Source organism: Rhineura floridana, chromosome 8 (assembly GCF_030035675.1).
Source record: "Rhineura floridana isolate rRhiFlo1 chromosome 8, rRhiFlo1.hap2, whole genome shotgun sequence".
NCBI classification, from domain to species: Eukaryota; Metazoa; Chordata; class Lepidosauria; order Squamata; family Rhineuridae; genus Rhineura; species Rhineura floridana.
The window spans coordinates 45,565,763-45,592,417 of record NC_084487.1 but is presented as its reverse complement, the minus strand read 5'-3'; the positions used below and the strand labels follow the sequence as shown (position 1 = coordinate 45,592,417).

At 41.3% G+C, this 26,655-nt stretch overlaps 1 protein-coding gene across 1 annotated transcript in view; it reads right to left on the bottom strand.

Moving 5' to 3' along the window:
* The window catches only part of CACNA1I (calcium voltage-gated channel subunit alpha1 I), a 483,310-nt gene that overhangs the window by 143,101 nt on the left and 313,554 nt on the right, over positions 1–26,655 (bottom strand). The window contains exon 5 of the mRNA XM_061582812.1: positions 2,936–3,095. Coding sequence (XP_061438796.1) covers positions 2,936–3,095 — 160 coding nt within the window. The remainder of the gene's footprint in view (positions 1–2,935; positions 3,096–26,655) is intronic.

Sequence of the window (26,655 nt, the reverse complement as noted above, 5' to 3'; positions counted from 1 at the left end):
CTTGTGGTTGAGCTACAACTTTCAAACTATGCATCTTCAGCATAAGCTGTACTCACATTGTCTGAATTTACAAAGCAGGAGACTTAAAAATGCACAGGGCCTGAATCCTGGGGCCAGAGCCAATAGCCAGATGATCTAGGAAGCCAACCAGAGATCTTGACACTGCCCTCCCTCTTGAAGTTGTCAGCCAGGTTGGCAGAAAACCCTTTTCAACAGCAGGGGACAACTTAGGGAAGCATGTGTGAGGTTACTAAGCAACATCTGAAATGGGGAATGGTAGGGGAGAGAGCCTGGGTGCCTAATATGCATTTACTGGGCAATTCCAATTAAATAGCCATTGAAAAACAGAAGGTTCCACATTAACCACACTAACAAGATTTTTTTTAAAAAAAGACTGTTTTAGAAATAAAAACATATCCCTAGCATCTCTTAGCAAATGGCAGCAACACCCCTCTCAAATATAAATATCCTGTGAGGCAGGAGGAGCAGAGAGTAGTTGTGTGTACCCTAGAAAGGGCAGAACCACATCGTTCACTCAGTAGGTGACCTGAAATCTTGGCCACATAATATGGAGTTGAGAAAAGAGTAAACAGGAATCCGCGTGACAGAGTCCAGTTAGGACCCATTCTTCCTCTGCCTTTGATATGACCTCTTCATTTACCCTTTCTGCGGTACACAATATACAAAGCTGGCAAGACACAGGATGGCTACTGGAAGCAGCTGTCTCCTATGCCAATATGGGCTACTTCCATAGGATACAATGCTCCCACATGTTACAGCCATTATGCCTTTGGTAGGAATGGGTCACAGTTTGTGACATTCTGTAAGTCTGCAATGAAGGCATCCTATGAGTGCAGCTTTGCAGATATTCCTACAGTGGTGTGAATTGGCTTTAAGTTACATATATGATAAATATAATCTGGTCTGAGGGATTGGAAATAATTGTAATAATGGTTTGCTGGGGCTGCTACTTGAGTTATTTTAAAAAAGTATCTGATTTGACAACAATGCTTTAAATAGCTGCTTTGTATCTCTTAACTATTAATTTGTGTTCACGTTGTTTAGCTGAATTTTAGCATTATTTGTTAGCTTCTTCAAGTATTTTTAAATGGAAAAGTGAAAAAGAAATGCTTTGAAATTAAATAATATGGACTCTCAGAAATGAAACTAGTCAGGCCTCATTTGGAGTTCTATGTCTGGTTCTGGGCAGCACATTTTAAAAAGGATGTAGGAAAATTGGAACGTGTTCCAAGGAAGGCTAAGAAGATAGAGCATGGAAAACAGGTCCTATGAGGAAAGATTGGATTGGGGATGTTTAGCCTGGACAAGAGATTATTGAGGGGGCTCAGGAGGGGTGGTGGAGGAATGACTGAGTACTCTTCAAACACCTGAAAGGCTGTCAACATAGAATAGGGCAAACACTTGTACCCTGCTGTCCCAGTGGCTGCAGATACCTATTTTTACTGACAATGCCCTGAGAAAGATGCTACATCATGATGTCAAGTTGTTCCCATTGGGCCATTCTGTTGGCAATGAGAATGCTGACTGGCTGCTGCCTATTGTATTTTGCCACCACTTGAAGCCACTGAAAAGTGTTTATTTTTAGTAAAAGAAAGACCATGCAACTCTCTGCTGTCTTGTCTGACATGGTAATTCACCCTGCCCCCACCAAAAAAGTTAGAATGTCTTCCATCTATCCTTGAAAGTCTCTGAAAATGCTCCCCTACTTTCATAGAAGACAATTAGCCCTGCTGAAAAAAAGGGGAGAGGATTTTTGACTTTGCACTATTTAAGTTACAGGAGGACAGATGTTGGCTGATGTTAGGAGAAATAAACATCTTAACAGTAAGAGCAGTTCAACAAGGAAATCTCACGTACTGGTCTTCAAGCAGAGTCTGGGAAGCTCTCTGCTGGGGATGCCCTAGCTCTGGTTTTCCTGCTTGAAGCAGGTGGCTGGATTAGATGGCCTACAAGCCCTCTTCCGATTCTATTATCCCCATTGGATTTCCTTGCTGATGCCACTTACAGTAGTACAGTGGTGGTGCCAGCATCCCCTCACCTCCTTTTTAAGAGGCAGATATGTCTTTTTTGAAGTTGTACACAAGAAGCATGTGTGTGTGGGAGAGACAGAATGAAATAGTAAGAGCAGAATTCAACTAAACAGAACCGCTATCGCAAGGACTTTTGGCTGCACAAAGAAACTTCCTCTCCAGCTTCTCTCCTTGTGTGTCTGCTGTGGCCCTAGGGATGGAAAGATCTGTTTGTTTCAGTTCTCTCAGTTTCTCATTTTTCCAATGTTAAATTCAGTTCTCTACATTTCTGCAGCGATGTGCAATTTTTTAAAAAAAAATCATCGTGAAAATTCTCCACCATTTTAATGTGAATTTCTACAAATAAACACATTTTTGTAGGCAGTTTTGACAAAAGTACATATTTTTGCAAGCCGTCTCATCATTTCATGCCTTTTTGCATGTTATTTTCACTCATGTATTCAATTTTATGCACACTTTCCCTTAATGTATGCATTTTTGTAAATATTGTTTAGTTGGCGAACTGCATCCCAAAATTCTAATAAATGTGAATTTCGAAGGATGGCTGTGTTTCGGTTCTCATATTGTTTTGGGAAGTGTGAATTTGGTCAATTCTGCTTGAAATGAGAACTGAATCAAAATTTTCATCCATCCCTATGTGGTCCCCTAAATCTGTTCTGAGTTTCCCCTCAAGCCTCCAGAGCAGATTTGGAGAGGATTCAGGGGCACACAGGGAGAGGAGAGGAAGGGGAAATTCTGTTGTGCAAGCAGAAATCCTTGCACTCTCAGGATCAATTGAGTTGGATACTGCTCTAGGGTTTTGGATTGGCTCGGCAACAAAAAGAATGAAAAAGAAAGAGAAGTGAGGCTTGCTTCACAGCCAGCTTAATCTCCCAGACACTCACATGGTCAAGTTCTCTTCCATGAAACAGCGGTTTCTCAGTAGACCAGCCCATAGCTGCACCCCAATGATGCCAAAGATGAAGAAGACGAAGAAACAAAGAAGCAGAACATTCCCCAGCATGGGTAGGGTGTCCAAGAGCAAATTCACCAGGATGCGCATGCCTGCAAGAGGGACCAGGACCAGGGAGGGAGAGAGAGAGACAGATTACAGGATAGCAGCAAGGGTGTTGATTAAGAAAGAGAAAGGGAAAGGATGAAAAAACAGAGTTTGGAAAGAACAGAAAAGACATTATAGGAAAAAGAATCCTGGAGGAAACAAGGTGGAGGCAGCTAGAGAACTATCTACAATTTTGCAGCTTTGAATTAAGTACACGAGCACATTTAGCCAAATGCTTAACCCAGCCCTGAAGCACCCAGGGTATACCTGGTCTTTTTGGAATGTATTACTTATATAATGTCTCAAAATATATGACATACTTTCCAAGAAGCAAGAAACAAGGGACTCAGCCTCTGGGGCTGCCACAGTGATACATTTCTTAAAATTTCAAAATCCAAAGATGCAAAAAAGAGAGGAAAAGCAGTGTAAAAATTTAATTTGTTGACAAACCCTGACATATTTTGAGCCAAAATACATTCTTTACCAGAGAATATTTAGTTCAAAGAAAGCTTCTGTTCAGAGAGCCATTATGCAGGGGGTATGCAATCACATTCTAGAATGGCTTTCTTTGAACTAAATATCCCTTAATATCCCTTAGCTCAAAATGTGCTGGGTTTTGTCATTAAATTATATTTTTGGTCATATGTTCTTTGTTTCCTTTGGATCTCAATTAACTGGATGGTACCCTATGTTAGATTCTATAACATCTTCAAGATACAGCTGAATAAACTTTGGGCTTGTTTCTCTCCTGGATCCCTTTACTTTGCCAAGCTAATGGACTAGCCTCATGGATAGGATAGATGGATAGGGCAGATGCACCCTTTTACTAAATTAATTACATTCTCTGTGTTCTCTTGTGGTCACTTGCATTCTGCAAGCATCAATCACATTCCTAATCCCCCCACATCTACCCCACCTGCTTCCCTTTAGTCTGCTGAGACTCCCTACCACAGGGGTCTAGGGAATTTCATGTTACAAGATGCTGCATGTAGGCCAGCATATAATTAACTAATTAGCTATTTATAACTAGTTCATTACTTCAAATGGCTGGGGAAGGGGAAGGGAGAAGGAAAGATAAGATTAGGATTCAGTGACAATCCCTCTAGGCTTCAGTTAATCCCCTTTTTATGCCCACCGTCAAGTAATAAGCCACATCATGTTGTGCTTTACGCTTTCTCATCTTCCTGTGTTATTTTGTTTCTGTGCCTGGGAATAAAAGACTCTATGAGCTCAAAAAAGAGCCTGGAATTGGGTACAATGAACGATTTGGGCATTCATAGATGCAAGTGTATTTGTACAGGTATGAATATTAAAACATCCAGAGGTTTTTGATGAACAATTTGTGTCCAAGCAATCTCTTTTCTTTAATATCTATGAATTCCAAGCTACAATGAGAAAAGAAATGAAGAAATATCAAAAACTGCTCCCATAACACCAGTGGCAAGAGAACAGCACTTATATACACAATCAATTATCAGTGGCATTAGCTTTTAACTTCAGGGGCTCTGATTTTCATCAATAGTACAAGATTGATTCATAGTCATCTTACCACTGTGTGTCTCATGGAGTTAAAAGTCCCCAGATTTACTCCTTTATAAGCATATTCATGACTAACAGTGAAAAATACTGTTTCCCCCCCTTATTATGGGATTAGACAAATTCATGGAAGGATAAGGCTATAAAAGGCTACAGCATGTCATGGCTGTATTACTACCTCCAGTATCAGAGGCAGCATGCTGAATACCAGTCGCTGGAGAACTAAAGTAAGAGAGGATCATTGTTCTCATATCTTTCTTAGGGGCTTCCCAAATGTATCTGGCTGGCCATAGTGGGAAACAAGAATGCTTGACTAGATAGGTCTTTGGTCTGATGCAGTAGGGCTCTTCTTAAAATCATATTTTGCCATATACTCAGTATCTTAGAAGGCAAAAGCTCTCTGTGGGGGTTTGATTTACCATTTTTCTGTAAGTATTATATGGTCAAGTACAATAAATGACTGAGGAAAGAACTATGGATGTGAATCCCAATTGTAGGAGACGCCTCTGGCAAGAGTGAGTAGGAAAGAACTGAGTATATCTAATGAATCTCCAAGAAGTTTCACAAGGGACAGATTTGTGTGACAATTTAGTCAGTGAAACTACAATTTTGTAACACCTCTAGAAATGTTTCATGCATAGTGCAATGTCTTTTTCAGGTTATCTCATGAACACATTTTCATAGGAAAGTTACAACAAAATGGTCTACCCACTTAGTGTATCTGAGTACATTCGCATTAATAGGATCCAGCAGGAATCTAGGGTGCTTGCTCATGAAATCACTTCCAATAAAGGCTTATATAGTTAATGCATTTCAAAATAACTTTTCTCCTTGAAAACAACCTGGGAACATTTCATATACTCAATGCATGAGCACTATATGTTATGCCATACTTGCCCGTCATATTTATATATGACAAGAAAGTAAGAAAGGTGGAAGAGAACCAGGGACAAATGTGGGTAGGAGCATTTAGGACCTGGCTTTATAATTAGTACAATCTTCAAATGACTGATTTAACCCACAGTGCTTCTCTTTCTTTCTGCCTTGACTTAGCTCATAGTTATCAGTCATATGTCTCATTTGAGAAAGTGCCATTAAAAAAAAGCGGCTTACTTGTGTTCATATTGAATGGAATTTTAATTTTCACTATTAATGGAAATCCAAATGTGAATGTTTTCAAAAAGAGGAATGATCAAATAAATAAATATTCCAACTCCTGGGGCAATTCAAAACTTTAGCCTTTGACCACCAGAATGTAGCATCAACCAGCAGTTAGATTGTTTCTGGGGCATGAGATTATTCCCTACTAGCAAGAATGCAAATGTGAATGTGCTATGAGGAGAAATGAACATATAGTTACTTTGAATCTTAAACTCAGATTCTGAGGTTAGTTCAAAGCCCCAGTCCCGTCTATCAGGATGTGTCCTGCCCAGAGGTGATGGATTCAGACTGAGGCGAGGTGATGTCTTTTTCTCTTTTTATTAAAGTTATAGTTACATCCAAAGCAGTGCACTTCATATACCTGTCTACTCTGACTCACTACTTTCCCTAACTATCCTAGCTAAGCAGTCTCTGCAGCATTTGAGGAGGGGTGACACAGCACATGTGTCTTGGGAGAACTGACTTAAGTAGGGAATGTTTTGGCTCATAAACTGCGGCTCCACCTGAGTTCCACCCTCTGAAAGTCTCTCTTCTTGCTCCTCCTTGGGCGGGACAAGTCTCAAACGACCCATCTGATAGCGGGGCTTCGCTGGGTGACAGCGTGGTCCCTGGAAGTGGGATACTGATTGGCTGGGAAGCGTTTGAAGTGCCTGGCAGGGTTTCCTGCACAGGAGTAGATGGCATGGGTGGAGAGTTGCTTTCCAACTGCTCCGGTGTTGGACTCGCAGGTGGGGCAGGAGTTTCCTCGGTGGTAGTGCCGGGCAAGGGAGTTTGGGGGTTGCCAGAATGCTCTCCACTTGTCTCCTTTCCTTCAGCTCCTCAAGGAGCCTCGTCCTCATCTGACTCCCCTCACTGATCTAACTCTCCCTTTGCCTGGGACACAACAGGACGTAGCATCGGAACCAGTTGCTTGGCTTCTGATGCATCGAATATTCATGAGCAGAAAATCAGAACATCTTGACTGGGGTATATTTTACATACCATTACTCTCTCCTAACTTTCTGATATGCGGCAATAAAAAGAACGATCGTTACCAGGCAGGTGAGGGACTCTGTTAGTTTCTCAAATCAACCAAGACACAGCATCCCCACCTCATATATTTATCAAATCAAAATAGGTACAGTTTTTAAATGATATGAAAAGAATCAGCTCCTCACAGCAAGGTAGAGAGACAGCAAGCAGCAGGAACACACATGGGCTCCGAGAGTTGACTTGCCCTGCTAAACGAGTGTGGCAAAAATAACTTCGCATGATGTATATTCTGCTCTCACCTAAACAACAGATTTTTTAAACTTCTGCATACCACATCCATATCTTTGTCTTTGTTCTGTCATGAAAATCCTGTTCCCATATACCATAATGTTCAGAACATCAGAATTCATTATATACTAGAAAAACTTGCAGTGCTCAGCACCATAGATAAGAAGCATGCTATTCTGTCAGCCAAATGAGTCCCGTTTAGATGACAGGCTTCATAATTTATATTATTATTAAAAGCAATAATTTACTATGTATGAATAAAGTCCCCTTGAGCAACTAGTACACATACAGTTGGGGAATATGTGTACAACTACAGGCTATGGTCTGAAGGCACATGAGGCCACCACCTTGCTGAAGCTAAGCAGGTCTGGGTCTGGTCAGTGCTTGAATTGGAGACGGCTTGGAAAGCACATGTATACCGCCTTGGGTTCCATAGGGAAAGAAAGGGGGGTATAAATGTAACATATAAATAATAAATGAATAAACTACCAACATCAGTATTACCTCAAGTGACAACTTTGCTTGTTTAAAGGCTACCTGCTATCTAGCAGAAGCTTTAATGAGATCTAGACAATTTGTATCAGAATTCTAAAAATCTTTACTTGCATTTATTAAAAAGGCATTTATGGCTCTCACTGTTATTATACAGCCACGAGAGTATGCTTCCCATAAGCTCATTTCAAAACAAAACCTTACAAAACTTATAGTCCTGAAATCAGAAGCGCATGCTTAACAACCCTCTAAATTTTCATGGCGATACACAAAACAGCCCTTTTGGACTTTTTTCTGTCAGAGTTCTCATAATCTGTTGAAATTCATTAAAAACCAGCCATGTTCACAACGTACCTGGAATTCTATTACTGACCTTGTCCCACACTCTGGCCTTCATCTTCTGCAGATTAAAAGTTTAAAAAATGCCTGGCTGATTTTTAATTAATTTAAGAAATTTTGCATTGAGCTGAATGACATGCTCAGTAAGAATCAACTGTCAGTGTTCTAAAAGCCAAACTCACAGCTGCTTGGCTTGGCTAATCAGGGGGCTACACCCACACCAGACTTTGATTTCATGTCAGATAGTCATGGCTTCCTCCAAAGAATCTAGATTGTGAAGGGTGCTGAGAGGAGGCTCCTATTCCAGTGACAGAGCTACAGTGGCAAGACTGGTTTAACAGTCAGCCACTCCGACTAAAGGTCTGTGAGGGGAACAGGGTGTCTCCTAGCAACTCTCAGCACCTTTCACTAACTACACTTCCCAGGATTCTTTTAGAGAAGCCATGACTGTCCAAAGTGAAATAAAGGCCTGGTGTGGACGTGGCCAGGGACAGCTTTGGTTTAAATTTGGGTGGGAGGCTACATGTGCCTGCTGTAGAATAAAAAGGTAGGGAAAACACTGAAAAGCAGTGATACTGTTCACAATGTTTTCCTTTTGGAAAGGAAAGGGGCTTCCCCTCTGGCTAGTGCCCACCCACCCAATCTACTCCCCTCCCCCTCCTCCTACCCTCCCTGCCCCTCCCCTGGGTCAGTGTTGGACTACAACCTGGGAGACCAGGGTTTGAATCCCCACACAGCCATGAAGCTCACTGGGTGACCTTGGGCCAGTCACTGCCTCTCAGCCTCAGAGGAAGGCAATGGTAAAACCACCTCTGAATACCGTTTGCCATGAAAAAACTATTCATAGGGTCAGCATAAGTTGGGATCAACTTGAAGGCAGTCCATTTCCATTTTCAAACATGATTGCACAGAAATAAATCCCATTGAACTCAAAAAGTATACAAATGATCAAACCCACCCTCCCTTCTCCTCCTTCCTATCCCTTCCCTCTTGCCCCTTCCCTCTCACTTCCTTTGCCCCTCACTCCCCATCCCCTTCCAATCCCCTCCTTCCTCTTCCCCCTCCTCCCCTCCCCTTCCTCCTTCCCATGGTCCGTTTTACCTATCTTAAGCATGATTGCACAGGAGTAAATACCATTGAACTCTATAAGCATGCAAGTGATCAAACCTGCCCTCCCCTCCCCCTTCCTTTGCCCCTCCAATTTGCTACTTCCCCCTCCCCCTCCTCCTCCCCCATTGTCAGTTTTACCTATCCTAACCATGATTGCACGGGAGTAAATCCCACAGAACTCAATAAACATGCAAATTATCAAACCTGTCCTTCTCCTCTCCCCCTCCTGTCTGCTCCCATCTGCCTCCTCTCCTCTGCCCTTCCTCCCTTCCCTTCTCCTCCTCCCCTCCCCATCTCCTGTGGTCAGTGTCACCTATCCTAAGCATGATTGCAAGGGAGTAAATCCCACTGAATTCAATAAGCATGCAAATGATCAATCCTTTCTCAGCAAACTTGCACAGGATCCCTTTTCTTACCTCCCGGATTAAAAAGCAGAGAAATTCACTGATAGGCAAAAAACCTTGTGGTTTAAGAACATACCTATAACCCACAGATATTTCTATCAAAGTTTTAAAAGCAGGGAAATTGGGCAGCTATAGTGAATGCACCAGGAGAACAGGAGACCTCCTCTCTAGATATTGTACTGCCCTACAAAGTTGTCAAAATGCAAACACAATTTGGGTTGGTCTTTCACAGTCCAATCCACTTCCTGTGTAGCTTGGAAGAATTTGGTAACATGTGCCTCTGAGCATATGGTGAGTGGTGGCAACACCTGCAATCAGCTCAAATAATAGAAACAAGACATGTGCTGTGCTGATCTTATTTTAACAGGGAGGAAGCAACATTATTAAGACAGCTGATATAGTTCAGATGGTCACTTTAAATATGTCTGATTTACTTTGCAATTTTACTGAAGTTTCCTGTAGGAAACAATTTTCTTTTGTTTCTATTTCTGTGAATATGTGAAGTACAGCAACACTTTGCAAAATTTACACTAAAAAACTCCAAAATAATTGTGGAATAATGGCACTGACTATTCTGCAGAATAGTCTCCAGTGGACCTCAGGAGTGTCTCAATTTGCACAAGATAAAACAGTGGAAGGTGAACCCACTGTAACCCACCCAGAGAGCTTTGGCTATGGGGTGGTATATAAATGTAATAAATATATATATATATATATATATATATATATATATATTCTAGCAAAATTCCAGGCTCTATGTTTTTAATTGACCGTGCCCACCTTGCCTTAAATGAAGTGGTTTAAACATAGCAGACTGAAAACATGCATCCTCTGTTTTCCAACAGCTAGAGTCATTGCTGAAGTAGCAACATATTGTAATCAGTCTGATTTTACATCAAACTGCAGTTTCAGATTCCACTGTTAATGCACCCAAAATAGAAATAGAACTTAACCTCCAATTTGAAACACAAAAGACTGTCTTCGCCATCATGTGACATTGACCAATAAAAAGGCTTTGAAATTAATAAAAATAAATTTGACACAGATTTCTAGGATGAATAATGACGGAAATAAAATTTTCTAGATTAGATTCTCTGTAGAAACATTAGCAGCACAGGAAAGAAGGAAAGTAAGAAGAACACCAACAAACATACAAAAATATAATTCTCCATCTTTGGAGATGGCAGGTGTTGCCACCACTCACCATATGCTCAGAGACACATGTTACCAAATTCTTCCAAGCTACACAGGAAGTTGATTGGACTGTGAAAGACCAACCCAAAATATGTTTGCATTTTGACAACTTTGTAGTGCAGTACAATATCTTAGAGAGGAGGTCAGGTCTCCTACTCCCCTGGTGCATTCACTATAGCTGCCCAATTTCCCTACTTTTTAAAGTTTGATAGAAATATCTGTGGGCTATAGGTACATTCTTAAACTGCAAGGTTTTTTGCCTATTAAAATGTAAATGTACTGCCCTCAAGTTGATTCTGACTTATGGCAACCCAATGAATAGGGTTTTCATGAGGCTGAGAGGCAGTGACTGGCCCAAGGTTACCCAGTGAGCTTCATGGCTATGTGGGGATTCGAACCCTGGTCTCCCAGGTTGCAGGCCAACACCTTAACCACTACACCACACTTGCCTATTAGTGAATACTTAAAGCACAAAAACATGTCAACAGTGTGTCTTAATCATACACAAAGTACACAGCAAATAGTAGATCTTCTTGAATGTGGCAAAGCCAGAGCCACATCCTTTTCTCATCCAAGTAGGCTGGGAAATTCTGCTGCTATAGGGCAGTGTGTGAATGGAAGGAACAAGTCACACTTCCGAGAATACTAGAAACTGTTTCCTGAAACTTTCTTCTGCTTTTGGCAGTGCATATATTAGTAAGATAATATTCCCATTGCTAAACCTTAAATGTAAATTGAGATCATAATTAGCTGATGATGATCTCCCTGAATATCTTAGAACTATTCCTTCACTTTTTACTCAACAGTGGATTACTCAAATGCAGTCTTTGTCAACCTGGTGCCTTCCAGATGTTTTGGATTACTAGTCCCACCAGCCCCAGCCAGGACCATGCTGGCTGGAGCTGATGGGAGTTGTAGTCCAAATTATCTGAAGGGCACAAGGTTGGCAAAGGCTGCTCCAAGTGGTTCCTGAGGCAAAGCGTAAAAAGTGAAGTAGAGACATGTGTCCCTAAGCATCTGGTGGCGCATGTCAGAGAGCTGCAGATTGGCTGAGGCTGCTTTGTGCATGTCACCCAAGAACTGAGAGATGTGTGACTCTTCTTCATACTCGTTTTACAGTGGGCATCACTGGTGGAACCTGGCAGTCACATAAGCAAGTGTCAAATTGGGAAATGGCATAACATGAAAGGTGCAATATGCTCACAACAAACTTATGGATTGTTGGTCTGCATCACATTCACACAAATTTCACGCAAACTGTATTTGCTGTGTTCAAAGAAAACACAAATTAGCTGCAATGCTTTTCTTTATGATAGTAATTTCCAGTGAAATTTCCAGTTGATGATACTTTTGTAATATGGCTCTGAGCTATTTGCCTATCCTTGAGACAAGCTCTTGAAAACCAGACTGTAGCAAAGCCCTCATCACCATGCCCAGAGTCCTGATTAGAAGACAGTTCCATTACATTTTTATCCCTGGGGGCCACATTCAGTGGAAACAATGTGGAGGAGACATCTGGACTGGTACTGTTGTCTCTCTAGTCTTGAGGCAGTTTCTCATAAGCTCTCAATGACAGCAATCCCACTTGAGGACTTTAATTTGAAGGCTGCAAATGACCATCCATTTAATATTCAGAAAGGCAAGAATGCCCTGAGGGGTAAGAAAACTTAAGCTTCTCCTTCTTGTGGGCTGAATGGAACAACTATCAAGTGGATCCATAGTTACCTATAAATCATACTGAAAGAGTGATCAATGGTTCCTTCTTTAACTGGGGGGAGGTAACAAGTGGGGTACCGCAGGGCTCAGTCCTGGGCTCAGTGCTCTTCAATGTTTTTATTCATGATTTGGATGAGGAGGTGCAGGGGATGCTTATCAAATTTACAGTTGATACAAAGTTGGGAGGGATACCTAATACCTTAGAAGACAGAAACAAAATTCAAAGGGATCTTGATAGGCTGGAGTACTGGGCTGAAAGCATCAACAATGAAATTTAACAGGGATAAGTGCAAAGTTCAACACCTATGAAAAAGAAACTAAATGCACTAACATGGAGGATACTTGGTTCAGCCATACTAAATGCGAGAAGGATCTTGGAATTGTTGTTGATCACAAGCTGAATATGAACCAACAGTGCGATGTGGCTGCAAAAAAGGCAAATGCTATTTTAGGCTGCATTAACAGAAGCATAGTTTCCAAATTGTGTGATATACTAGTTCCCCTCTATTTGGCACTGCGTAGTGCATCCATTTCTGGATAGTGCACTTTAAGAGAAACTGGCACAGGTTCAGAGGACAGTAACAAGAATGATTAGGGGACTGGAAACAAAGCCCTGTGAGGGAAGACTGAAAGAACTGGGAATGTTTCGTTTTTAGAAGAGAAGATTGAGGAGAAATATGATAGCACCCTTCAAGTATTTGAAAGATTGTTACACAGAGGAGGGCCAGGATCTCTTCTGAATTGTCCCAAAGTGCAGGACACGGAATAATGAGCTCAAGTTGCAGGAAGCCAGATTTCAACTGAACATCAGGAAAAACTTCCTAAATGTTAGAGCAATACAACAATGGAACCAATGATCTAGGGAGGTGGTGAGCTTTCTAACACTGGAGGCATTCAAGAGGCAGCTGGACAGCTACCTGTTGGACATGCTTTAAATTGGGTTCCTGCACTGAGCAGAGGATTTGACTCAATGGTTTTACAGGCTCCAACTGTACTATTATTTATTATTTATTTATTAGATTTATATCCCACCCTTTCTACCAGCAGGAGCCCAGGGTGCCACTATTCTAATGAGTCTGTAATTCTTAGATTCTTGCTCCTCTCCACTGAGCTGGGCCATAGCAAATCCACCCACCTGCAGCAGTAGCAGGTATAGAACAATTTACCCAATGGCTGTAGCACAATCTGTGATGCATTGCCTCAGCAACATGTATAGGAGATCACTAAGAAAACCCAGGCTTTCTATAATCACTCCACTGAAAATTCAGGAGGTGATTTTGTTGAATACTGTTACTGTGTAGCATTGGCACATAGTGGTATCATTTTTCTGAGACACAAAACCAAGGTCCTGACTCCTGATCAGTTGGTGCTCATTAAAAAGAGTCAGTGGAACAATCCAAACATCACAGGTAGCTTACGGTCTCAGCCTGATGGCAAGGCTGCATCATTAATTCTGCCTGCTGTACCTCAGAAAATTCTATCATTTGTTTTGGTATGTTGTTTTCTTAATTTCCTTTCTTGCTGAAAAATATTGCTGCACAACAAGCAAGATGTAGAATTCACTGCTTTTCAGAAAAAGGAAGACATGGTTAAATCTGTGTGGTCAGTTAATAAAAGTTGCAGTGTGCTTGGGGTTCACAAATGCAAAAGGTGTTATACACATGCAAAATCAGTTTCAATGTTGGACTCCAACATTGGGCTCCACAGACTCTGTGTCTGTGTTGGAATTGCTTTTTAAGATATTTTTAAAGATGTTTTTAAGATGTTTTGCTTTAATAAGGTTTTCATTTTAATAAGTTTTTTAAGATGTTTTGTTGCAATATTTTTAAAGCCTTTTCTTTTTAATTTGTTTTAAAGTGCTTATAGTGGTTTTGTTTGCCACCCTGGGCTCCTTCAGGAGGAAGCATGGGATATACATTTAATAAATAAAGAATAATGCATGTTCATACCAAGCCCTTCCAGCCAAGGTGATGCTGCTGCTGGCAGTCTAGATCAGAATAATGCCTGAGATCAGAGCACTATTTGGGAAGGGTTGTAGCTCAGTGGTAGAGCACAGAGCACATGCTTTGCATGCAGATGGGGTTTGGGGTTTGATGCTTGGCGCCTTGAGGAAGAGCTGGGAAAGACCCCTGTCTGAAACCCTAGACAGCTACTGTCAAACAGTGCCTCGAGGCAATACAGAGCTAGATTGAGAAATGGTCTGCCTGTTATAATGCAGTTTCTTATGTTCTTATTTGCAGTCGAGAAGATTTGGGCAGGAAGAACATGCTTAACCCTTCCCATGCCTGCCATTTCCCCTCTGTAAGTCTCCCGACCAACTGTTTGCCATCTAGTCCATGTTCCCGACCCATGTTTGCAACGAAATACAGATCTGGAACTGGGGTTGGGGGAAAACAAACAGCTGCCACAAGGACACTGCAGTCTGGATTGTGATATGTGAACTCCTCCCAGATCCCCATAGCCTAATGTGCATGCATGTACTGATTAGTTTAGGGGAGAGGTAATGTGGTGCCCTGAAGATGTTGCTGAACTACAACTCCCATAATCCCTGGCCATTGGGCATGCTGTCTGGGTCTGATCGGAGTTGGAGCCCAACAACGTCTGGAGGGCACCACATTGGCTATCCATGGGTTTAGGAAGAAAGAATACTTGCTTATCTATGCCTTTCCAGTTAATGGTTGCAGTGAGAATGGTGCCACGTCCTCCTTTTCATATGACTGTAAAGTCAATCCTTTCATATATCCTTCGGGTCAATGTTGCGACAGCCTCCTTCTACGGGCTCCTTGCACTTCTGGGTGACTCAGAGCAAATTCACACATTCCCCTTATAATGAGGCAATCCTCACATTTTCCTTCTATATCTATTCTAGTCTGAAGTGCAAGAGAAACTGTGCAAGAATCAGAATGCAAACAAGTTGGCTTGGAGTCTAACAGGTGCCTCTTCAATAATCCTTCTGAAATGTCTTGGAAAACTGATTCTTTGCTGTCTTTCTCTCCCGCTGCTTCTGTTTCCTTCATATATATGGTTTTTTTCCCCCCATCAGCCTTCTTCACCATTTGCTTTTTTATTCTTAACATCCTCTCAGTGTGCCTATTTCGCTCGCTGTTCTCCTCTGACTCTCCCTCCTTATAAACTGTTGTTTGGAAGTCTCTATACCCCACCCTCCCTGTTTATCCTTTTCTATTGCCAGAACAAAAGCTATACTAGCTCACAGTGAGGAGCAGCAAATATGAAAGGGACAATGACCTTTTCTAAGGCAGACTTTGGTCGCGGGGGGGGGGAGGGGGGAAGCAGCCATTCCACATGAAGAGAAAGGGGGCCTGGGAGGAGAGCATCATTGAGGCAATAGCTGGCAAATGAAACAGGCATCTAGGGCATCAGATATGAAAAGATTTGATTATCTTCATAGCGAAGAAAAGCGCAAAGAATGAAATATGCATGAACACTGGGGGGGTGTTCTGAAGACAGAGAGAGAGAAGTTGCAACCTCTTTGCCATCCTCGTGGGCAGCATTGCAGGAATAAGGCTGTGTCTGCCAAGGGCACCCGGTGAAGGAGATTTCTAGTTGGCAATTTTCCCCCAGAAGGCACAGCTTGTGAAATATATTTTTAAATATAACACTCCGTTTCGCAGTCGAACTCAGAAAGACATTATGGGTGTGAGGGGAGAGAACTACTAGACTGGTAAAGAGTCTGCTTGCTAGTGTTGGCAGCTAGGATCAAGGAAACAGTCCCACACAGGATGTCACACCTCATGAGCAGAAGGCAGGAGGGACTCTTCCATACCATCCAGACCAAATGATAACAGTTTGGGGGTAAAGACTCTGAATTCCCTTTTGGAGCTGGACAGAGTGAATCTACTGCCTTTGTCTCCTGGTGCCCCAGGGCCCATTCTGACAAGCTTCTGTCAACTTCAGAGAGTCCATGACTCTCTCCAGACAGTTCCTGTCAACCCCTATTAGCTTGGTTGCTGCAGCTGAAGCCATCTTCAGCAAAGCAACCAGCATGTGCCAACCCTCGGGAAAGAGGAAGCGTAGCAAGCAATTTAAAAGGAGGACAGGAGCTGCAGTTAATATGCACAGGCATGGCTTGCAATTATATTCCTACTTTTAAACTATTTTAAGATGCTTCCTTCTCCTTACCTTTTTCAAAGCAGACAGGCTTTCTCTGACTATTGATTTCTATTGTGCCGACTATCCCAAAGTCAAATGATTGGCATATTAGCCTTTTGGGGAGTATTCTGCTCCTAGACAACATTCACTATCATAGCATCAGAGAGTCTTAATGTAAAATATTATAAAACATAACCTTATAACAAAAACAGGCCTGAGGGCCTATTGTTACTGTTTTTTCTCTTTCTCTACGTTCCTTCTCTGCTATTACACCACTGGCATAATGCCCAACTAGGGATGGGCAAACAGGTCAATTCTGGTTTCTCTGTTCTTCGTAAAAAAAAAATCCTCCTGAAAATTCATCAGTATTTCTCCTAATATACACATTTTTGTATGCGGTATTGCCTTATAGAATGCTTTCTAGTAGGTTATTTTCACTAATATATGCATTTTTATGAACATTTGGCTTGAGAACAGCATTGCAAAATTTGGACAAGTGTGAATTTCGAAGGATAGCTGTGTTTCAGTTCGTACATTGTTTCAAAAAGTGCAAATTTGATACGTTTGGCTTTAAATGTGAACGGAACCAAATTTCTCCCCCATCCATACCCCCCAACTCATGACTGAGCGCACAGAGAGGAACAAATTGAGCATATGGACACAACTGTGGAGATTCCTGTGGTGGTGGCAGCAGGGAAAAGTGGTGCAGTGGTCATAGAAATCTTCAGCTGCTTTCCCCATGCCTAGCTTGGATCACACTTTGGTTTTCTCATGTGTCACTGGCAAAAACAAATATCTTCCTGTTTACATTTGCAACTTTGATCAATAAGGGAATAAAATGTCTCAATTTATTCTATCCTCTTCATTTGTTCATACAGGTACACAGTGTTTTCAAGATTAGTGTCTCCCATGGACTGAATTTGTCCCAAGGGGTTCCTCTTTCTCTTTCCATAATGTCTGTCTTTCTCTTTCCTTGCAAAGTACAAACACATAATTGCGCTCGATAGCCTTAGGAAGACAAGATCATGTAAAAATACAGTCAGAGAAAATTATCGGCACCTTTTGTACCGTTCTCTGTCTGAAATACTCTCCATCACTTTTATACAACGCCCAGGCAGGCCTCGTTCTTTCACTTCATGTCTTTTCTCAAAATGTTCCTGGTGTATTACTGTTCTTATTGCTTACCACCCACCTCAAATTTTAAAAGCTATTTGCAGGACTATGTTATGTAAACTATACTTATGATTCATATACCAATGATCCAGTTTTTATTCTATTCCTTTATTTGTGTAGCTTTGCTAGTAGTTTAGGTTTTTCTTATATAGTCATGGAAGTATTTTCTAGGGTTCTGAGTTCTCAAGTATGTTTGTGATTTTATATGCAGGGGGAAAGGAAGGATGTAATATCTATGCCAGATCTATTGCTAGATCCAGACCAGGATTCCAGAATGCTCTGGGCCAGGCATAAACCAGTCCACTCCAGGACTTACAGAGAATTCTGGAAGGAAAAACACCAGTCTGTGTGTAACTGTGAGCAAGGAAAGTACTCTGTTCATTTAACAACCATAGCCTCAGTTCAGGTGCTTATTTCTAAGAGTCCCAGGCCTCTGGACTCAACACCATATTTTTACAAGTTGAATATACAACAGTCAGACATGAGAAGATGCTACACTGTTGTATCTCTGATTCTCTGTTGCCTTCTCTTGCCTACTCTTGCCATGCTGAATTTAAATTTAACCTAAGTTCTGATCTTACAAAGAGTTGCTTGTGCCAGAAGTACAACTTCAGTAGGACTTTTCATACATGTAAAGATAAGTAATGTACTGAACATCCCAAAGCTTACCAGAAGACTACGGAAGTCTTTCCAGTGATTTCAGTGTGATTTGGATCAAACTACATGTTTGAAAGTATTCCCATGTCCAATAGTTTGCAACTGAAAATTATAATTTGTCCTAGCTCACTTGCATTTTGTTCCAAATGCAATGGAGATGAGTGGGAGAGAAACTTATATCACCGTCTCATAATACTTGAATTTGTGGTCATCTAGTGAAGTCTTTTGGCTGATATTTCAGGGTAGACAAAGAACAACCAAATGAGAACTTCTTTACATGATACTTTAATAACTTATGAAATTCACTACACCAATACATGGTGGAAAAGGCATAGATAAATTAATGGAGGGTAAGTCTATTGACCATTATCATTAAGTATAATCTTTATGTTGAGATGGGTAACTTGGGCCCTTCAGGCCATGTCTGGCACCCCAGAAGGTTTTCTGTGGCCACTGAAGACCCGCCCCCAACAACATTCTTCAGTGGTGGCAGCCGTTGCATTGCTTAGGTGCTCTGCGTATGTTTTGGGGGTTTCTTGTGTTACATTATTTAAGAATTTTGCCCCCTAAAAGTTGTTGCAGGCTTTTCCTTGTAATGGGCATTATGCAGCGCCCGGTAATTCTTCGCAGGTATTTCCTGTAGCTTCACATCACTGCCTGTCAAAGACATAACAATCTTGAATGATCGTTCTCAAGAGAAGCCAAACTGCAAAGCTAAAGATTTTATCTCTTTGTCAGAGATTGTATCCCTTCGTCAGGCACCAGCATGAAGCTAGGGATGTTGCAGGAATCTACAGTATTGAAAATGGACTATCTTCCACTTATAATCTAAGGACACTGTGAGCAAAATATTGACAGGATGCTAAACCGTCCTTCCCTGATATCAGGATGATAAGTTGATACTGAACTGTGAAATCAAGCTAGCAAGATAGACTGCAATCTTAACCCCATTTACCTAGGAATAAGCCTCATTGAATTCAATAAGCCTTACATATGAGTATACATGGTTAGAATTGCAGCCATAGATGGCTTTGTGATGGGCCATTAGTCACTTCAATTAACTTTTTATTTAAAGTGCCATCAGGCTCTTTGTTCTTTTTGCTGCAAAAGACTAACAGGGTTGCTCCTCTGGAAAATCATTAACTTTGGAAGGAAACACACGGGGATGGTTATTTATTTATTTATTACATTTATGTCCCGCTCTTCCTCCCAAAAGGAGGGTTAATCAATTATTGATTAATTTGTAAATATCTATTTATGGCTGAGATATGCATGTCTATTGTACCCTATGACATACATATAAAAGCCATGTATATTTCTGCATCAGCAGATAACAAACCAATTGCAGCAGCAGAATGGAAAAGACCAGATGCAAGTGTAAATGAATGTCAGAATGGATTGAGGCACATTTGCACATCCCTAATGAAGCTACAGGAAGTGCATGAGACAAAGGCAGACATCACTGGCAGGCTTCAAGCAATGGAGAGCAACCAAGACAGTATAATGGGGTGAAAGCAGTTAGGAACTGCAAGTTAGTAGCGGTGAAGTATGATTTGGACAGTGGGGTAGGGGAAGGAGTGATGGTGCATGGCATCCTGAATCCAGTAGATTCTCTCTCTCTCTCTCTCTCTCTCTCTCTTTTACACACACACACACACACACATGCGTGTGCATGCGCACACACATACTCAACTGTAGCTCTACCCTGGAATAATCCCCTCGTTTTCTTTCACCAAAAGCAGCTGTGCAGGAAGTAACAGGCAGGTAAACTCTCTTTTTCCTTCTGGACTAGCTAGTTCTCCTCAACTTGTTTTCAGGAAGTGCTGTGACTGCAGCCTCCTGCGTCGACAGTGAACATTTGAATGCACTTCCAGGTGCCTGGTTCTCTCCCCCCCCCCATTTATTGACAGAAATGAAATAACTAAGGGTGGAAAGGGACTAGGGATGGAAAGATCTATTAATTTCTGGTCTCTCAGTTTCTCATTTTTCCAGTCTTAAATTCACTTCTGCAGCAATTTGTGAAGTTTTTTTTATATCCTCATGAAAATTTTCCAGCATTTTAGTGCAAATTTCTCCTAATCAACACTATTTTTAGGCGGTTTTGAATAATGTACACATTTTTGCAAGTCATTCTCATCATATAATGCATATTTGCATGTTATCTTCACTCATATATTCATTTTATACACAATTTCACAATTTATGCATTTTGTAAACATTGATTTGCAAACTACATAGCAAAATTTGAATCAGTGTAAATTTTGAATGATGGATGTTTCAGTTCTCATATTGTTTCAGAAAGTGCTAATTTGATAAATGTGGCTTGAAATGTGAACTGAATCAAAATTCTTGCCCAATCCTAGAAGGGACCACACCCACTTTTATGCTTTGGCCCCACCCACTTTGACATGTAGCCCTTCAGAGGGTTGATCACAGCTCAATGCATCCCGAGGCCCCAAAAATTTTAACTACCCCCACTCTGTATTCAGAGGGGAAAGGGCTAAAGTTCAGTGGCACAACTCAAGCTTTATATACAAAGGGTTCGGGTTTGGCTCCTGGTATTTCCAAGAAATACTGGGAAAGACTGTTGTCTGAAACTCTGGTTTCAGTGTTGATAATACTGAGCTAAATAGACCAATGGCATAGCTCCATAGAAGGCTGCCTCCTATAGATCTAATTCTGAATATCAGAAACTGAGGAGAAGCAGGGAAAGGCTGTCACCTTCCACCTGGCTTGTGAGCGTCAAGAGGCACCTGTTGGAAACTGAATGCTGGACTAGATGGGCCTTGGGTCTGATCCAACAAGACAGTTCTTGCTTTCTTAATTAAAGTCCTGTTTGTTCGGTCCCTCCACATGTATATTGAAGATGTGGAGGTAGAGAGTGGAGTTGTGCCTACTAGCCCTGACTTCCCTCACACAGCAGAAGTGCAAAAGGGGCTTCCAGGTGAATACCATCATAGGCCCGAGGTTCACAGGAGTGAGAACCTTGATTTGCAAAGAGTTTCCAACTGCATGGGGGAGGCTCTTCACATATAGCTGTTCACATTTGGGAAGAAACACCTTCCACACTTCTCTGAATATAAAGAAGTTGGTTAGGGAATGGGGTCTGTGGAAAACATTCCACACATTCAGTATCCACCTGGTCAAACTAGAAGTTACCTTAATTGTGTGGTTACCAATTACGTCAGTTTAAAAAAATGCTATTTTTTATTTAATTATAACAATATATTTATAAATTGCCTTTTGGCCATTACAAGGACTGACAAGATGGGATATAGAAACAAAGCATTAAAACCATCTATAAACAATATTAGGTGTTTATTTTCATCAGGATCACAGTACTGGGGGAGGTTTATCTCTTCCCTGCTAAGCTGCAATCTTGATGAAAATCCCTCCCCCCAACCCACGTAGGCTAATTGGAGCTATTTATCATGTGCAAAGGGGCAATTTTTGAGAGCAACCTGAGATTGGTGGGGCAGTGCCCCATTTGCTGTAATAGACCAGCCTCCACAGCGTTCCACCCTTTCTCCATCAGTGGCTTTAGGAACGCCTACAACAGCAGGAACATGGCCGTATAAAAGTCAGTTTTGTAATACTTCTGCTGATTTGATCACTGTTCTAAAAGATATCTCATTCCATAACCTAATACATCTGTACATAGTAATTTTATATTCAGCTTCCATCACAATGAAGCCCTCAAAGCCATGAGAAAATACATGGGGAAATTTGTCTGCTTCCTTCTGGACAGTTTTTTCCAAGGGATTTTATATGGCATCGAGCAACGTGCTCTGCGCAGGAGTGGAATACAGATCAAAGACTGGCAAGTGAAATGCTGAAGATCACCTTTGCTCACGACCAGCCAACGACAGGGCTAAGCAGGAGGAGAGGTTGATTCTATTTCTGATTCTGTGACTCACTGGATTTTGGTCACACACACCTCCCCACCCAGTGTATAAGACTGGGGCTTGCAGACATTTGCACGTGAAACAATTATAATAGTAATCAACAATGATATAGCATGATTGTATTTGTAATATTGGCTACATTTGGAACACTGCAAGATCCAGCAGGGCAGTTCTTGTAATTTTAGAAAAATAACCAATTCCATTTATATTACTGTTACACACATTTTCTGTCTACATAATATATATATTTATAATCAATGGGGCTGATTTGCAGATATTTACTACAGGCAGGGACCCAGTGAAGATTTTCTGCACTTTTGCTCCCCTGGCCCAGAATACAGTGACTACTAACATGTAATACTTACTGAGAGGCCATCCCAAAGTATGCAAAACGTAGCAGTATGCATAGCAACATTATTATTTTGAGAGAAACCTCCAAGCCAAAGGACACCAGGTCCTCCTTTGCTCTGTCCTCCTAGAACTTATTCTTATCTTAACTTATTTCCCCTCCCCACCCCACCCCCACAACCATGGTATAGTCCCATGGTAGCTATGGCTTTTTCTTCGCCTGGGGATGGATCAGGTGAGTTGAGCAGCAGGAGCTGCTGTCACAACCAGAACTGGGAATTTCCAGCTGGCTGCTCTCTCCAGTCTCAGCCAGCATTGGCTGAGGGTTGTAGGCTCAATAGTAGAGCATGTCCCTTGCATACCAAAAGTCTCAGGTTCAATTTCTGTTTGCACCTTCAGGTAGGAAACTCCAGTCAGAAATCCTGGAGGGTTGCTGTCCATCACTATGTAGACCAGAGGAGAGGAAATGGATCCAGTAAGTGTGCTGGATCTTTAAATCACCACCCCCTATGAGCCTGCTTTGACAGGTTGCTCATCTATCAATCACCTGTCAACTTCTAAGTGTCTTGCTGTAACTGCCAATCACCTGCTCAGTGGTTACAGTGAGCCTCTTTCAAACCCAACTTGCAAATGGAGAGTGGGCCCCTTCGAAAGCGTGCCCACAGAGGGACTCCCTAATGCAGCCAATTCCAGTGGGGCTATCAGCAAATCCTGCTTGCAGAGGAACAATCAGGAGCTTACTTTTAGCTCCCAATTATTTATTTGGAGCTTGAACAAGATAGATTAATTAATTAATTAATTGGATTTATATCCCGCCCTTTCTCCCAGTAGGAGCTCGGATGAAACACAGGAGTGAAAAAGAGGATCCCTCAGTTTTCCCAGCAGCATGACACAGACTAGCTGGCACTGTGCACTCTTGGGAATCAGTTCTACAACAAGTCCTTATCCTCACAGGAGATTTCTGTTCCCCTGTTACTTGGATTGAATTTTAGCCACGTCAATTGCTGCAAAGTACTAGTGGTATGTAACTATCAAAACACAATGCAGAATGAGACAGCATTGACAGTTACAGCTAACATGGTAGCAGAAACAGTGAGAAGAGGCATTTTCTTCCACCAGTGTCAAAATCATGATGGTATGAGAGAAAGATATGATTAAAGGCTTGCCACTCAAGAAGGATGAAAGAAAGAAGAGGGAGGTGAGGGGCAGAGAAATAGAAATATTTTGCTGAGGAGGCCATAATATAGACTGGATGGGATGACTTGCAGCCAGGCCTGTCTGGAGGGACTTGGGGCTGCTTCTCTCTCTCTTGACTGAACTATGTGAAAGATGCAACCTATCAGGCTTCAGGTAAAGAATATGAGAAAGTATGAACCTTAATAAAGGATGCAAGTAGACAGGGAGAGAGCTGAAAAGCTGAGTATACATTTTAAAATTACAAAACAGACCTTCTGTCATTTAGAAAAGTGACGTCTAAGAGCCCCAAGAGTTATCTAGTTTTATTCCTGTGGCAATAGGTTTTGTTGCAAGAGTCATTCTACCCATTATGCAGAACAAGATTCTAGAATTCTACAGACAACAGGTCAGAAATCGTGTTTTTGAATACGGCCCTTTGGAGGGGAAAAAAAAGCTGTCTGCACATAATAAATTATCAGAACAGAAAGATGTGTTCATTGATGTGTTAGTTTTCTTTTGCTGCTTATACACCATACCTTTAAAGCATATTCAAAGCACATTCCCCCTCCCCCAAGAAACCTGGGAACTGTTGTTTGTTAAGGGTGTTGGGAATTGTAGCTCTGTGAGGGATACACTGCATTTCCCAGGATTCTAGGGTGTGTGTGTGTGCTCTGAATGTGCTTTAAAGGCAGTGGTGTCTGGTGCCCACTGGACCTGGTAGGGCTGCTAGGAGGTCATGGGGGCATGGCCAAGTTGTTCTGATTTTCTCCCCATCCTCCTCCCTTCCAAAGATACTATGGACACTTATGCACTTAATTAAACTGAAAAATGTCTTGCTTTGGTTCAGAAGGAGTTCCTGCTGACACAGTTGCTTCTATGCTGGGAAAAGTTGTGTGGGCCCCACCTGTTTTGGTTCTCTCCCTATGCTCTTCCTTTGCAAAGAAACAGTGGACAGTATTTCACTTTCATCAAAACTTAGTGCCTGTGTCTTACTTTGATTCTGAAGGTGCCACTGCTGTCATAAGGCGCCACTGTGGATTCATGGCACAATAAAGGTACATTATTCACAGGGCTGGTGCTGGCGTGTTTGGCGCCCCCCTGCAAATTATAAATTGGCACCCTTACCTTTTATAATTTTTTTTGTTCATTTTTCAATTCAAATGTTATAAAAAATGTAACAAGGCAAATAAGGACAAATAAGAAAATCATTATGGAGTAGGAAAATGTTTTGTGTGAATAGTAAAATAAAGTAAAAAGAAAACAATCTTTTTGTATTGCCTTTATTTAGCAAAAAGATACATAGTTACACGAATTTAGCCGTACATGCTTTCATGTTTGCGAACTTATGAATTTTCATTCATTGGCGAACTTATGAATTAGTTCACTAAAGTTTAATTGGGAACACACATCATTTTCACACCCTTTCCTATTGAGAACCATATTCTGTCCTTACAGTAGCCTCTTGTCCAGAGTATAGGTTGCGCATCAGGACAAACAGATGCTGTGGCACCCCCATTTCTTTTAAAGCATTCCATAGTTTTTGTGATCTATACAGTCAAAGGCTTTGCTGTAATCTATAAGGCACAGGGTGACTTTCTTCTGAAATTCTTTGGTCCATTTCATTTTCCAATGTATGTTTGCAATATGATCTCTGGTACCTCTTCCCTTTCTGAATCCAGCTTGGACATCAGGCATTTATCGCTCCATATATGGTAAGAGCCTTTGTTGTAGAATCTGGAGCATTACTTTACTTGCATGGGATATTAAGGCAATAGTTTGATAATTACTGCATTCCCTGGGATCCCCTTTCTTTGGAATTGGGATGTGTATGGAATGCTTCCAGTCTGTGGGCCATTGTTTAGTTTTCTATATTTGTTGACAAATTTTGGACAGATTCAGTCTCAGTAACTTGTAGCAACTCTATGGGTATGCCAGCTATTCCTGGTGATTTGTTTCTTCCAGGTATTTTAAGAGCAGCTTTCAACTCACATTTTAAGAGCAGCTTTCAACTCACATTCTAAAATTTCTGGTTCTTCATCATACGGTTCCTCCGTGAATGAATCTGTCATCCTGGCATCTCTTTTATAGAGTTCTTCAGTGTATTGCTTCCATCTTCCTTTTATTTTATCTCCGTCAGTCAGTGTGTTACCCCGTTGATTATTCAACATTCCTACCCTTGGTTTAAATTTCCCTTTCATTTCTCTAATCTTTTGGAATAGGGCTCTTGTTCTTCCCTTTTTGTTGTCCTCTTCTATTTCTATACAGTAACTATTGTAATAGTTCTCTTTGTCCCTATGTACTAGTCGCTGTATTGTTGCATTTAGGGTTCTGACTGTATTTCTATCTCCTTTTGCTTTTGCTTTCCTTTTCTCTTTAACCATTTTAAGAGTTTCTTCAGTCATCCATTGAGGTCTTTCTCTCTTTTTAACAAGAGGTATTGTCTTTTTCCATTCTTCCCTGATAATGTCTCTGACTTCACTCCATAATTCTTCTGGTTCTCTGTCAACTAAGTTTAAAGCCTCAAATCTGTTCTTTATTTGATTGTTATATTTTTCTGGGATGTTATTTAAATTGTATTTTGGCATTATGATTGCTTTGTTGGTCTTCTTTAGCTTTACTCTGATGTTCGATATGACCAGTTCATGATATGTACCGCAGTCTGCTCCTGGTCTTGTTTTTGCAGAAAGTATGGAACTTCTCCATCTTCTGCTCCCAATTATATAATTTGGTGATGTCCACATGTACGGTTGTCTTTTTGGTTGATCAAAAAGGTGTTTGCAAGAAACAAATTATTGGTGTTTCTCCTGCCTCATTTCTATCTCCTAAGCCCCATTTTCCCACAATTTCTAGTTCTTGTCTGCTCCCTACTCTTCCATTCCAGTCCCCCATGATTATCAGCACATCTTGCTTTGGTGTGTGATCAATTTCTTCCTGTACTTCTGTGTAAAATCTCTCCAATTCCTCTTCTTCTGTGTTATGCTGTT